Here is a 13,556-nt window from a genome sequence, read left to right on the forward strand (position 1 = left end):
TCCCTGCTCAGCAGGGAGTCTGCTTCGCCCTCTGAACCTCCTCCCTCTCATGTGCTCTCTCTCTTTCAAATAGATAAATAAAACCTTTAAAAAAAATTTTTTTTTAATTTAAAAAAAAAGAAGCATAAAATAGACTTTTTATAGAGAAGTTTATAATATGGCTAGAAGATAACACCTGAGATTTAACACTCAACTGTTCAGGAGTTTATAAGTGCTAAATTGTATATTACACTTTAAGTTTCTAATAGTCTGTGGGACTGTGGAAGAGGTACTTAAATGAGGCTCAATACGGTCAAAGAAGTCTTTGTAGCACATCTATATGATTTAGGACTAGAAAAATTCAGATGGTTAGATTAGCAGATATTCTCTAATTATTTTGATAATAGGGGTTTGCTTCTTTGGTAAGCTCAGATTAATTTAGGTTAAAAAAATAGTGACCACTTTTAAAATAATTCATATCAACAATAGCCAAACTATGGAGAGAGCCCAAATGTCCATCGACTGATGAATGGATAAAGAATATGTGGTACATATGTACAATGGGATATTACTCATCCATCCAAAAGAATGAAATCTTGCCATTTGCCATGACGTGAATGGAGCTAAGGGTGTATTATGCTAAGCAAAATAAGTCAGCCAAAGAAAGACAAATACCATATGACTTCACTCATATGTGGAATTTAAGAAACAAAACAGATGAACATATGGGAAGATGAAGAATAAAAAAGAAACAAACCATAAGAGGCTCTTAATGATAGAGAACAAACAGGGTTGATGGAGAGAGGTGGGTAGGGAATGGACAAGATAGGTGATAGGTATTAAGGAGGGCATCTGTGATGAGCACTGGGGGTTGTATGTAAGTGATGAATCACTGAATTCTACTCCTGAAACCAATATTGCACTGTATGTTAACTAACTAGAATTTAAATAAAAATTTAAAAGATAAAATAAATAAACAAATGTACCCAAATATGTATTAAAGCACTTTGGTATCATCTCACCATGAGAAAAGATTATATTTCCCTAATGTGCAGTAGGGTTATATTTTTCTGCTATTTCTTTATTAATTTTAACATCTGCCTTCTGTTACATATAAGGTATGTTGATATCCCCAAATGGTGTTTCACATTTACTTGGAAATTAGCATATAACCAAGACCTTAAACTCCTCTATATTCGAACTTTATTTCCTAATTGTTATAATTTAGAAAAATAAAATTAAAATGGTGGCTGCTAGTAGAAAAATAGTGAAAATTGTCAGTTTTATTCTCTTTTCATATAAGAAAACAAACTCATAGAACTTAAGGTTTGAGTCAACTTCCTTTGGTTTGGTCACAGATATGGAGGAATTTCAAATTTCAGTCATCGGCGGGTCAGATACCTACAGAAGAATGTGAAGTATAAGTCAAAGTTCCTGGACATGAGAAGACAAATAAATATGAAAAACAAACACATTTTCTTTACTGAAGAGTCAGAAAAGACGTTCAAAAAAAGCAAAACTTTGACTAAGGTATATATAAATTTTGTTCTTTATTTATAGATAAAATTTCATTTTGTAAGCTTGACTCCCTAAATTTTTTTTTCAAGTGGAAATCCTGTTTCTCCCAGAGATAAGGGTACCTAAAATTCTCTTCTCCTTGCTTACTAAAGGCATATATCATGTGAACCAAATTTGAAATAGAGTAAGTTGGTAGTAATACAAAAAGGGGATGTTTTGAAAGCTAGTATCAGTGTCTGGGAAGATAAATGGATAAAATTGCTTCGTATACATGGTAACAGAATTTCTCATCTGCCTCAGGCTAAGTAGGATCCTGAAAGCCAATTTCTGGTCCAGCATTTATTGTAAACTTCAATTTTGAGGTCATCTAGAGGTGATCAGTCAAACATTGTACTAACCAGTTCATCCTAATAGTCTCATGCTAATTTAGTGATTTACACTGCTAACTGGAATATTCATGTCCGCTCTCTTGGACTCTGCTATACCTGCTGTCCAAGCACCTGAAAAACAAAGATAATTAGAATTAATTTTGCTTGGTTTGATGAGTGATGCTTATCCGTTATAGGAGGAAAAAAAACAAAAATACCTTCTAGTGAGCAAAACCTTTGTATCAGTTACCTCTCCAGCAGCTCCTTCAGTCAACAAAACAAAATCTCAGAACCCGTGATGACTTTGTTTTACCCTTAGGGACATTATCCTTCCCAACTTCAGCATTCTTCCAAAACATGCTATAGATTTATAGCTGGCTTTATTTTTGTTATATTTCGGATTGGTTGGTTGCTGGTGATACTTTAATATTTTAGTGGCCCTGGTTATATCTGGAACACATTTCCCAATATCAGACCAATCAGTCTTATAGAACTTTTTACATGTTGGATGTGATAGTCCCCATACATCCATCTGTAGACAAACAGCAGAAACATAACTGCTAAGTATTGCCAAGGAGAAAAGAAGTATGGCTGTTGTGTCATTAGATATCTGACTGATGTATAGGTACAGTCCCTTTGAAGATTCTGGGTTGTTGTCTATGTTCATCTTTGAATTTCCTAACTCATAGGAAGGTCACGAAGATCTGTTCTGAAGAATATTCTTGTTACAGAAGTTTGCAAGGAAGTACATATCTGCTAACACCTTGTTAACGTTTCTAAGAAACCCAGTTTTTAGGAATCATTTTACTGGCCTACTGCCCCATTAAAGGGTAGCTTGCATTCTAAGATAGCACTCTTTTTCTTACAGATAGATGGGCACTAGATCTTTTTAGAGTTTATCTTTGATGCTGAGTACAGTTAAACATAGCCTGGGCCATTGAAGAAAGGTCTGTATAATTTGAAAAGCTAATAATAATGACTCAATAATTAGTAGGTACATTTGTAATGGTAATATCACATTGTATGGTTATACTGTTAGAAGCCTCTTATGGAAAGCTACTGGGACAGTTCAGCTTTATCCTCTTAGTGTTAATTGAGTATAGGAAGTTCATTGTCATGTGTTTAATCTAATACTTTCTTCCTTTTAAAGAAATTTTTAATAAGATCATGATATGTCCAGATACAAAAGTGTAGTTAGAATTACTTATGTATAATTAGCTTGTATGATATAGTATACTTATTAGAGCTAATAATTACAACAGCTTCTCAGTGAAATCCAAATGGTAAAACAGGTGGGAATATCCTATGTAATTTGGCATTCATTCATGCTTGTGACAACTTAAAATTTCAGGTAGAAAAATTCCTAAAATGGATTAATGAACCAATGGAGGAGGAAGCACAACAGGAGTCAGTTTCTCATGACAATGTGCAAGACACCTGCACAAGCAGTGATTCAGAGGAACAAGAAATGTCTGTTAAAAGTGATGACCCACTGGAGACAAGTAATCCAGAGCCTGAAAAGTGTCATGCCATGTCTTCAGCTGATGAACTTGAAACAGAAAAAAATGAAGGAGACAGCACAGTAGTAGCTATTACAGATAAGGAAGTTGGTGTTACTCAGATTACACCAGATTCTCTTCAGGTAGAAACTGAAGGTAAGACTAAGTATGCTTCAACTTGCAGATGAGTTTAGATAATGTGCTTCCCTAGTTTTCACTTATGAATCATCTATACCTAAGGATTCACTGCTGTTTCTTTTTAAGTAGAGAGAAGGCACAGCAAGTGTAAATGTGCTAGTGGTTATGTTTTGGCACCAGAACACTACATTCTCGGCTGAGCAAGCATGACAAAACAAAAGGCCAAACACATGGGAAAACCGAGTACCTCTGTCTATGCCATTAAGATTGGTCTCTGCCACTACCCTCTTCCCTGGGCTAAAAGTGACTGGCGGTCCCTTTTATCCCTCTTGAATTTGGTATTGCCCTGATTTTCCTTTTGATAATTCTTTTTTTTTTCCCCCTTTGGCTTTTGTGGAATGTTGTTGGTAGTGGTAGTTGTTGTTTGGATGGTACACTGACATAAGGTATTTATAGTAGTTGCCTGTAATGAATGGAGAATGGAGTCACATTTTCACTTTATGCCCTTTTTGTACTCTTTGAATGTATTCTACAGTAAATGTTCTGTTTAATTGTGTTCAGTGGAACATTGAGACTTTTATGGGGTAGAAATTTTCATTTGACATATATTCGTTTTTATTGATGAATGATTTCAGATTTCAGACTTGCCCTAACGAAACAATTATATTGTGATGGTCTCTTTTCTTAATTTAGTATTGAGGAAAATACCTCATTTGAATCTTAATTCTTTTTTCTGTGTGTGTGTATATGTGTGTGTGTGTAGAGCTGTGTTGTTTGTATCATGTACTTCTTTGCCTTTCTAAAAAGCATACTTAAGGTAGTTTTAAATTTTTTTATTGTCATATACAACTGATGTTCATGGGGTACTTGCAGATTTCTAGAATGCCTTCATGTGCCTTATTTTCATTTAATCTATAAAATAACACAGTGAGGTAGGAGGGATTATCCTCATTCTAAAAATACAGAAAGTAAAGCTCAGAGAAACTAAGAAATTTGCCTGAGATCACAGAGCCAGTTAGGTGGCATAGCTAGGACTCAATACCAGGTTGTCTGATTCCTCAGTCCCATTTTCCCGCCCTCTCCTACTTCCCTAACTACCTTGCCTCATAGTGCTGGTAGTTCTCAGCTGGGGTGATAACTACCACTTCAGGGCATTTGGAAGATGTTGGCTGTTAGAATGACCTGGGGGTGCTGGCATTTAGTACTTTGGGTTGCTTAACATTATGTCGTGTACATGATGGTCTTGGACAGTAAGGAACTGTTCACTCAAAATGTTAGTGTCCCCTCTCCTAAAAAACTCTTAGTACACTTTGCTGGGGATGACACCTTGTGCTCCCTGCAATGATCAGATGACCATATTAAGACATAGTCCTATCCTTGAGGATCATTTAAATGTAGTAGTTTTATTTGCCAACACCAATTCTTGTCATTATACTTAGCTGTGACAGCACTCTTTCTGCACTAATCTGCTCAGAACTTAAACCAAAAAACCAAATTAATAAAAATTGTTTATCTAAGAAAAAGTCAATCTCTGAATAAGTGAGATCCTTTTCTATTAACATTAAAGCAGTGACCTGTTTTAATTTCCCGGAGGCCATACGACCTTCAGGTCACGTCTGGATTTAGAGGATTGACCAAGCTGAAAGTTAGGGGCTAAATCAGTCCTTAGGAGATTTTGTTTTAAAGAAGGGAAGAGAAATGTTTGGATTTCTATAATTGACCAACTAAAACAGTGTCTTCTCTAATAGAAGTAATAACTTTTATACTTATATAGTATCTCTACATATGCCCTAACAATCCTGTGAAGTAAGTAGGTAAAATACTATTCATTCATTCCTTTTCAGGAATTAAAAATTGGATCTTAGAGAGCCTGGGTTACTGTTCCAAGCTCAGGGAGCTTTTACATAGCAAAATAGAGGCTGTAATCTAAAATCAGTGCTGTTCGCAGTATGCCCTTCCGCTTCTCCTGGGGTGCTGTTGCCTGCATAGTCTGCAGTACATTCCCAAACTGTAAATACTGAATGTGGCTGCACTCTTTAGATGAATTCATCTATGATTGCCTTTTTTCATAGTGAGCGTCTGTATTTATATTCTTTTATTTTAGCAGAAAGTAAAAAGAAGAAGAAGAAGAAAAACAAGAACAAAAAGGTAGTTGGTCTGCCTCCTGAGATAGCTGCTGTTCCTGAGCTGGCAAAATATTGGGCCCAGAGATACAGGCTCTTCTCCCGTTTTGATGATGGGATTAAATTGGACAGAGGTAAAAATTATATATAATGTTTAACACTGTTTTGAAACAATTTCAGACTTACAGAAAAGTGTCAGGAATAGTAAAAAATTTTTCATAATGCCCTTTACCCAGATTCGGCTATTTTTAACATTTTGCCACATTTGCCTTATCATTCTGTGTGTGTTTCTGATCGAGTTGCTCCTACCCCTTGATACTTAATGTGTGTATTTTCTAAGAACAAGGATACTTTATGTAACAATGGTAAAATTATAAATTTAACATTGCTACAGTATTATCATCTGTAGTCCAGACTCTAGTTTAATCTGTTAACCTAATCATGTCCTTTATGGCTTTTTTTTTTTTTTTTACTTCCAGTATAGGATCATGTATTGCATTTAGTTTTCATGTCTCTTTAGTTTCCTTTCATCTGGACTAGTTCCTCAGCCTTTTTGTCTTTCATGACTTTGACATTTTCCAAAGAAAAGTGGCCAGTTACTTTCAACAGTATCTCTTAATTTGGATATATATGTGCTTTTAAAATTTCACATTCAGGTTTAATCTATACTTAATCTATATTTTAGGATAGATAGCAAAAGGAATCAATAGATTATTAAGCAGAACATCTAATGATGAAATACTTAGTGCAGAAAGACACTATTTAATGAATTAACACTGGAAACCAAGTTCTTCTGTGAGTGTTCCTGCTATGTCTTGAATACCTTCCTTAATTCAGTTCTACAGACTGATGCTTAGTTTCATATTGGGGCTACTTAAACATTGGTCTTTATTAACTGTCAAAATTAGGAGGCTAGATCTGGGGTTAGAATTTTGGGTTCTGTGACCTCTTATAATTATTTACAAAATGTGTATTGAAGAAGGTGCATAGGAGTTTGGAGAAATAAGACTGGATAAAAGCTGTTTAATTCTATAAAATAAGTTTATGTTTTTATTCTTCCAGCAATAAGGAGCCATTTAAAGTTTTGGTAAGAAAAGGGAACAGGAAAATTGGTGTATCATTTTGTTCAGAGAAATATCTTTCTGAAAAAAATGTTAATTTCTTCTATTGGGAAAGGAGGTCAATTTGCTTCCCCGTTAGAAATGAAATAATCAGGAAACTCAGTGGAGTTTGGGGTGTTGGCCAGTTGAATAGCTAACTTTCCATTTCCCATAATAGTAGTTAATACTTCAAACAGAAAAACCAAAATTGCATTCAATTATTGGAAGTATATTACAAAAGAATCAGGCAAGAACTGAGGCGGTTGCTTTGGTGGAAATTGGGAATGGAAATGGTACTGCTCCTTTGTATAATGAGCTTTGTGGAACTTTTTTAAAACTAAGTAATTTATAATTTTTGAAAAAGAGAAACTAAGTTTTGGTTAAGTATATATAATATATAGTAATGTTAGCTATGTTTATGCTTGGGTTGGCTTCTTGAAACTGAATATCTTAACAGAAATACTCTTCCCTTCACAGAGGGCTGGTTTTCAGTTACTCCTGAGAAGATTGCTGAACACATTGCTGGCCGGATCAGCCAGTCCTTCAAGTGTGACATTGTAGTAGATGCATTTTGTGGAGTTGGAGGAAATACTATTCAGTTTGCCTTAACAGGAAAGAGAGGTAATTAGTCATCAGAGGAAGAAAAGTAATTTCTTTTTAATTTATTCAGTAAATGTTTCATTTTGCTTTAGCCTATCTTTGCTGAGATTTAATATATAATTAGTAATTTAATGCCAAATTTTTAAAATAATAATAGCTAGCATATAGTAAGCATACACTTTGTATCACATACTGATGTAAGTGCTTAATATGTATTAATTTATTAGTCAGTGATCTTGTGAGGTGTATCTTCTACTATCTGCATTTCACAGATAAACAGGGAAATAGATGAAATAACTTGCCCAGGATTACACGGACACAGCTTGGTGAAGCCAAGATTATAACATTACATAAAACTAAAAATATTAAAATGGGAAACCATTCTTTAGAAGAAGAGTGGACAGGGAGTTCCAGCTTTGCCACCTTTATGACTTTGGACATCATTTAACCTCAATTTAAAGGAGACTTTAAATTGATAACCTCTGTAATACCTTTCAGCTGTGCATTGTAAAACTCTAAAAATCTTCTAAGTATTAGATCATTCTCGTGGTTGTTTGACTTTGGAATCATGAAAAAGAAACCCTCTATCACTATTTATGTGCCAGGAACTATGTCAGGCAGGTTGTATGTGTGCTATTTCCTAAGGAAAAGAAAACTATAAAATTGATGGTCTGCCCAAATGGGCATAGCTGAGTCATGAAGCCAGGATTTTTACTCAGTTTTTTCTGACATCCCTGTTCTTTTTAAATTCTTTTAAAAGTGTAGTATATGTGACATTTCAAAGATATCAATTGTTAAGTCATACTCTGAAGATGCGTTTTTTCCCTAACATCTTTGTATTATACATATAGCTTCCATTTCAGTGGATTACAGTTAAGTCTCATTAATTTATATAAAGTTTTTAATATTAACTAGGAAAGTATGATTCTGGAAGCATAATATAGAAGCTAGAAAATGGTGAAGGAAAACTTAACATTCAAGACCCAGACCCATGCTGATGAACTGTAACCCTTATTAAATCATGCCCCAGGGTGTGACACTTCTCACCTTATATGGTCTCCTAATAGCCTGAATGAAAGTTGTCTTCACATACTGGAATAGGATTTATTTTCCTGTTTTCCTTAAATTCATTATTTACACTTAAAGTTCTCTGCGCTTGCCAGATTAGCCAGTCCTGTGAGCTCAAATCAGTGTTTATTGCATGAAAATGATTTTTTCCTCAAAAATTTTCAAATTTGTCTTCATTTTGACATTGTATCATAACATAACAATTAAAATATCTGCCCTCTGATAAAGCAGCAAATAGATGTGGATATTTTTTCAAAATATTATGGAAACCATCCATATTGTAGATTTATATTTCTATGAATATAGGTTTCTTGCCAAGGCTTTCTGTAGCTTAGTACACATTTGGTAAAGAAAAATGTCTAATGTGGGTCCAAAGCTAAAGGAAGGCTACTTCTGTCATGTACTCCCAGACCCAGTTGTTGTCTAGGCATATACTCAACTGAATGGTTAGAGAATCCACAAAGTTTTTCATTTCGATGTTAAAGATTTTTTTCCCTTTCTATGTACTTCAGTATTACTGCTATCCAATAGAATTTTCTGTGATGATGGAAATGTTGTGTATCTGCACTGTCCAGTATGATAGCCACTAGCCACATGTGGCTTTTGGGCATTTGAAATTTGGCAGTGTGGGGGCGTCTGGGTAGCTCAGTGGGTTAAACAGCCGTCTCTTGATTTCAGCTCAGGCCATGATCTCAGGGTCCTGGGATGGAGCCCTGTGTCATGCTCCCTGCTCAGTGGAGAATCTGCTTGAGAATTCTCTTCCCCCTCCGCCCCTCCCCCAGCTCATGCATGCACACACATACTCTCTCTCTCAAATTAATAAATAAATCTTTAAAAAATATGGCAGTGTGACTGAGGATCTAAATTCTTTATTTCATTTTAATCAGTTTAAAGGTAATAACCACGTATGGTTAGTGGCTACCATTGGACAGTGGAATTCTGTATAATGTCATCCAATATTTGCCAGCATTTCATTTACATGATAGACTGAGTGTTTACATTCTGTTAGGCCTAAAAACAAAGCAGCCTGTAGGAGAAATAAAGATGAAAACATGAGGATTGACTGAATATATTTGATTTTGAAAATCATTTTTCCTGTTGAGTTTTTAGTGTTGTCAGCATATCTTTCCATCTGTCTCTGTACTACAAATGGAGCAGATTGAACAAGGACATTTTCATCTTTTCTCTTATGTTAGTTTATTTAGAACAGAAAAAATAGCATTGTAAATGCATGATTTCAACATGTAATTGGAACTTGTATTCATTGTTCAAGTGATTTATTTAGTGCATTATTTCTCAAAAGTGTTAACAAATTTTAAAAAACATCATTTTCTAGAAAACAACTATGTTTCCATGACAACCATGGAACCATCAGGGTTCCATTTAGCCCTTCCAAATATAAAATATTGCCACCAGCACATTGGTGCACATACAGGTGCACTTGAGTTATTGACTGCCAGATAGGAGTGAGCTAAAATTAACTTATGTTTGCATTGCTAATTATGAAATTGCAATAAATTAAATGAAAACCCATTCGATGAAAACATAACGTTGTCGGTTTCTTCTTCCTAAGATGTCTCATTAAACATCGGCAGATGTTTTTACATTTCTTCTTCATAAGCTGGCTATATGGGTTTGTCAAAATGTGTTTTAATTTGCTTTTCTATAGAAGTTGTCAAATTTGTCTTTCTTTGGAGGTTGCATCTCATTTTAGGAAATTGGTCGTTTCTGAAATCCTAGTGTTACAGGCTTGACATGCAGTCAGTGACCTTTCCAAGTGTTTGCTGCTCAGGCTGTTCAGAGCACAGTGCTGAGCATGCGTTTAACTCTCAGTAGATACTGTGTGGCAGCTGTCACTACTTGCTTTGGAAAAGCTGAGTGACACAACTTTGAAAGCCAGGTCCTTCAGTCACATTTTCTTGGTACTACATAAGTGAATCTTTCTAATTTAGATTAAAATGTTTAATTAAGGTCTTTTATCTCTGGTATATGTGCCAAACTCCCTTAGTCTTTAAGTTCTTATACCAGGGCGCCTGGGTGGCTCAGTTGTTAAGTGTCTGCCTTTGGCTCAGGTCATGATCCAGGGTCCTGGGATCAAGCCCCGCATCCGGCTCCCTGCTAGGCAGGAGGCCTGCTTCTCCCTCTCCCACTCCTCCTGTTTGTGTTCCCTCTCTTGCTGTGTGTCTCTCTCTGTCAAATAATAAATAAAATCTTTTTAAAAAAAAAAGTTCTTATACCGAGAAAAAAATGAGATTGCTTAGAAGATGAACTGTTCTATAGGTCAGTGTCATTTGACTCTTCTTTTCCCACTTTTAGTGATTGCCATTGATATTGATCCTGTGAAGATTGATCTTGCTCGCAATAATGCAGAAGTTTATGGAATAGCAGACAAGATAGAATTCATCTGTGGAGATTTCCTTCTGCTGGCTTCACATTTAAAGGCTGATGTTGTGTTTCTTAGCCCCCCTTGGGGAGGACCAGACTACGCTACTGCGGAGACTTTTGACATCAGGACCATGATGTCTCCTGATGGATATCCTTTGGAAGGCTGAGAGTTTACTCAAACAGTGGTTGTGGAGAGAAAGGTGTGCATGTGAGTGACTGTGTGTGTTTGTCTGTGTGTTTCATAGATTAGTGAAGTGGGATTCCAGTTTATTTTGCATAAAAAGCCAGTATGTAAAAATTAGTGGTGGTTGATTTTCAAGAGGAATGGCAGATGTGAAGTCATATTTCCTTCGGGTACTATCCAATTTTATCATTATAAAACAAGAAATAGGAACTATTAATTGCTTGAAATTATTGTCTTGGAAATTGGGAGTTTCCTCAAGACCTGTCCATAGACTCTAGGTGACCATCCCTTAACTTTTCTTAAGCTTACACTGGCTTGTGCTAATTCTCTTTGCATCTTCAAATGTTTCCTGTCACTCTTCCAAGATACTGAAGCAAACCCTTCTTTCATAAAGAATAGCTTTTATTATTTGTCCCTTTCTTTATCTCTCCTCCCCAGAGGACTCATCTGTTTGACTCTAACAGGAAGCATGTTTCTAAATTGCTAATTAAAATTTAGAATGTATTCCACAACGACCAGATTTACTTGTCTTTATTCTTTACTGGAAAGAGGTAGTATTATGCTTTCCTGTTCTGTTTGCATAATAATTAGGAAATGGCAGAAAGAGAAAGTGTATTTCTGACTCTTGGCTGCTTTCCACAAGGATAATCGAATTAATAGGCTTAACTTCCAATCTGTGACCCATCTGAATTACAAAATCTGCTACTTAGTTCTCTCTTAGGTTCCATCAGAGGATCTAAATGTGTGTCTCTTAGTTATATATCAAAATACATTTGGGTTATGACATAAGAACATATCTCTGATCAGAAATTAACTGCTGTTTTTGTTACCGTTCCTTAACTATGTCCACCTTTGAAATCTTCAGGCTTTCCCAGAAGATCACTAATAATATTGTTTATTTTCTTCCAAGAAATGCTGATATTGACCAGGTAAGCCACTACTAAAGAACTTCAATGAGCCTCTGGCATAACTTAAAAAAATGGGCAGAAAAAAGATACAAGGCCTTCCTTTGAGAACGTATTTATGAGAAATCTCAGCTTTTTGACTATTACTAGAAAACTGGAGGTGTTTGGCAGTTAAATCTATGCCTGTTTCATCCACTTCATCTCCACACCTCCTGGAGGACATATACATAAATTAGAACCCTTTGGGCTTTTAATTATATGTTCTGAAAGGGTAACGTGGAAAGGATAGTGTGTTGTGTTTCAAATACACATACCTAAACTAGCCAAGATCTGTCTTTATTGAGACCTATCTTGAGAGTAGAGGTTTTAGGTACTCCTCAAAAGAGGAGCCTAAATAGAAATATACACATAAAACTTTAATTTGGCCAGAAGCAATTTTAACTATAGTCTTGGAATGTAGGACACTTGACTAATAGTTAAATGAGTTAAATGTCCTTATTCCATTCTTCCATAAACACTTATTTAATAATGTTATTTTTTTCTCTTGTAGAATTGGATTTGGTATAACTGCCTCATAAAGATTCGATGATGTCTTCATGTTTTTGTTGATTTGCTTTCTATAAACACTTACTGCATATCTAATGTGTGATAAGCATTCTCTTGAAAATCTTTTATTTTTTTATATTTTAAATTTTACTGTAGTATTAACTAGCTCTGAGGTTTTTCTTTCTCTCCTATTTGATACTGAGAGCTGACCCTGTCGTTCTGACCTTTTTCATCTTGTTCTGAAGAAATTATCTCATTATCTATTCAACTAAATTTCTCATCACTTTTGTTCCTTTTTCTGGGGCATCACTTATGTGGACATTAGTCTTTCATAACTATTTCCTGGTGCTTTTTCTCTTTCTTTTTCTTCTGGGAGATCTGGTCTTCCATCTAGCTCATTCTTCAGGTATACATGTTCTATTATCTATCTCATCTATTGTGTTTTTTAGTTCAACTATTCTTTAAACTTAATATTTCTATACTGTTTTTTGTTTTCTTCTTTTACACTCTAAATCTCTTACTGTTATTTTAAGAACTTTAAATTCCTAATCTGATCTATCCTTTTTGAATTTCATATAATTTAGAATCCATTTTGCTTTTCTTCCGTGAAATACTTGTCATCCTCAAATATCTTGTCTTACTGTGTATTGGCTATTCTCAAGTAATGCAGAAGAAGACAGGCTGTGCTTTAGGGTCCCTGGGGACCCTTGTAAAAACTGTAACAGCCCCACCTCAGAAATTGATCTAACCAGTTTTTTAAAGCTGCCAGATCATTCTAATGTGCAGCCTGGGTTGAGAACCACTGCTGCAGTCTGTGTTAGGCCCAGTGATAACCTCAAGGGATGAAAGTGGGTAAGCTGTGGGGTTGCCAGCCCAGGTCCCACAGGACTACAGGTGTCACCGCACACCATCTCAGGGCACAACTCCTCACCTTTGAGGAGGAGCTGGACAAAAGCAGATGTAAAGACTGTACGCTTTAATCTTCTAGTGTCATTCATCAGCTCACTGGTGTGGAGAGGGAAGAGTGAGACAGTGGATATCGGGGATTAGTCCCACCTGTTGCTCTCAGCTCTTCACAGCAGGATTTCTTTTCAGACTGCCCTACCTTTACTCCTGAACATAGACCAGCATTCCCAGTTCCTG

The 13,556-nt window shown here is 35.6% G+C and overlaps 1 protein-coding gene across 2 annotated transcripts in view; it reads left to right on the top strand.

The window, feature by feature from the left end:
- Positions 1-13,556, top strand: part of TGS1 (trimethylguanosine synthase 1) — a 39,822-nt gene that overhangs the window by 15,318 nt on the left and 10,948 nt on the right. Inside the window, exons 7-12 of one of the 2 annotated variants that reach the window (XM_025870604.2) lie at positions 1,338-1,509; positions 3,217-3,520; positions 5,607-5,759; positions 7,203-7,346; positions 10,710-10,926; positions 11,813-11,891. In XM_025870604.2, the coding sequence (XP_025726389.1) occupies positions 1,338-1,509; positions 3,217-3,520; positions 5,607-5,759; positions 7,203-7,346; positions 10,710-10,926; positions 11,813-11,891 (1,069 nt within the window). The remainder of the gene's footprint in view (positions 1-1,337; positions 1,510-3,216; positions 3,521-5,606; positions 5,760-7,202; positions 7,347-10,709; positions 10,927-11,812; positions 11,892-13,556) is intronic. The other variant, XM_025870605.2, reaches the window with a different exon arrangement.

Source organism: Callorhinus ursinus, unplaced genomic scaffold (assembly GCF_003265705.2).
Source record: "Callorhinus ursinus isolate GAN/ISIS: 27379988/994484 unplaced genomic scaffold, GSC_fseal_2.0 scaffold5, whole genome shotgun sequence".
NCBI lineage: Eukaryota > Metazoa > Chordata > Mammalia > Carnivora > Otariidae > Callorhinus > Callorhinus ursinus.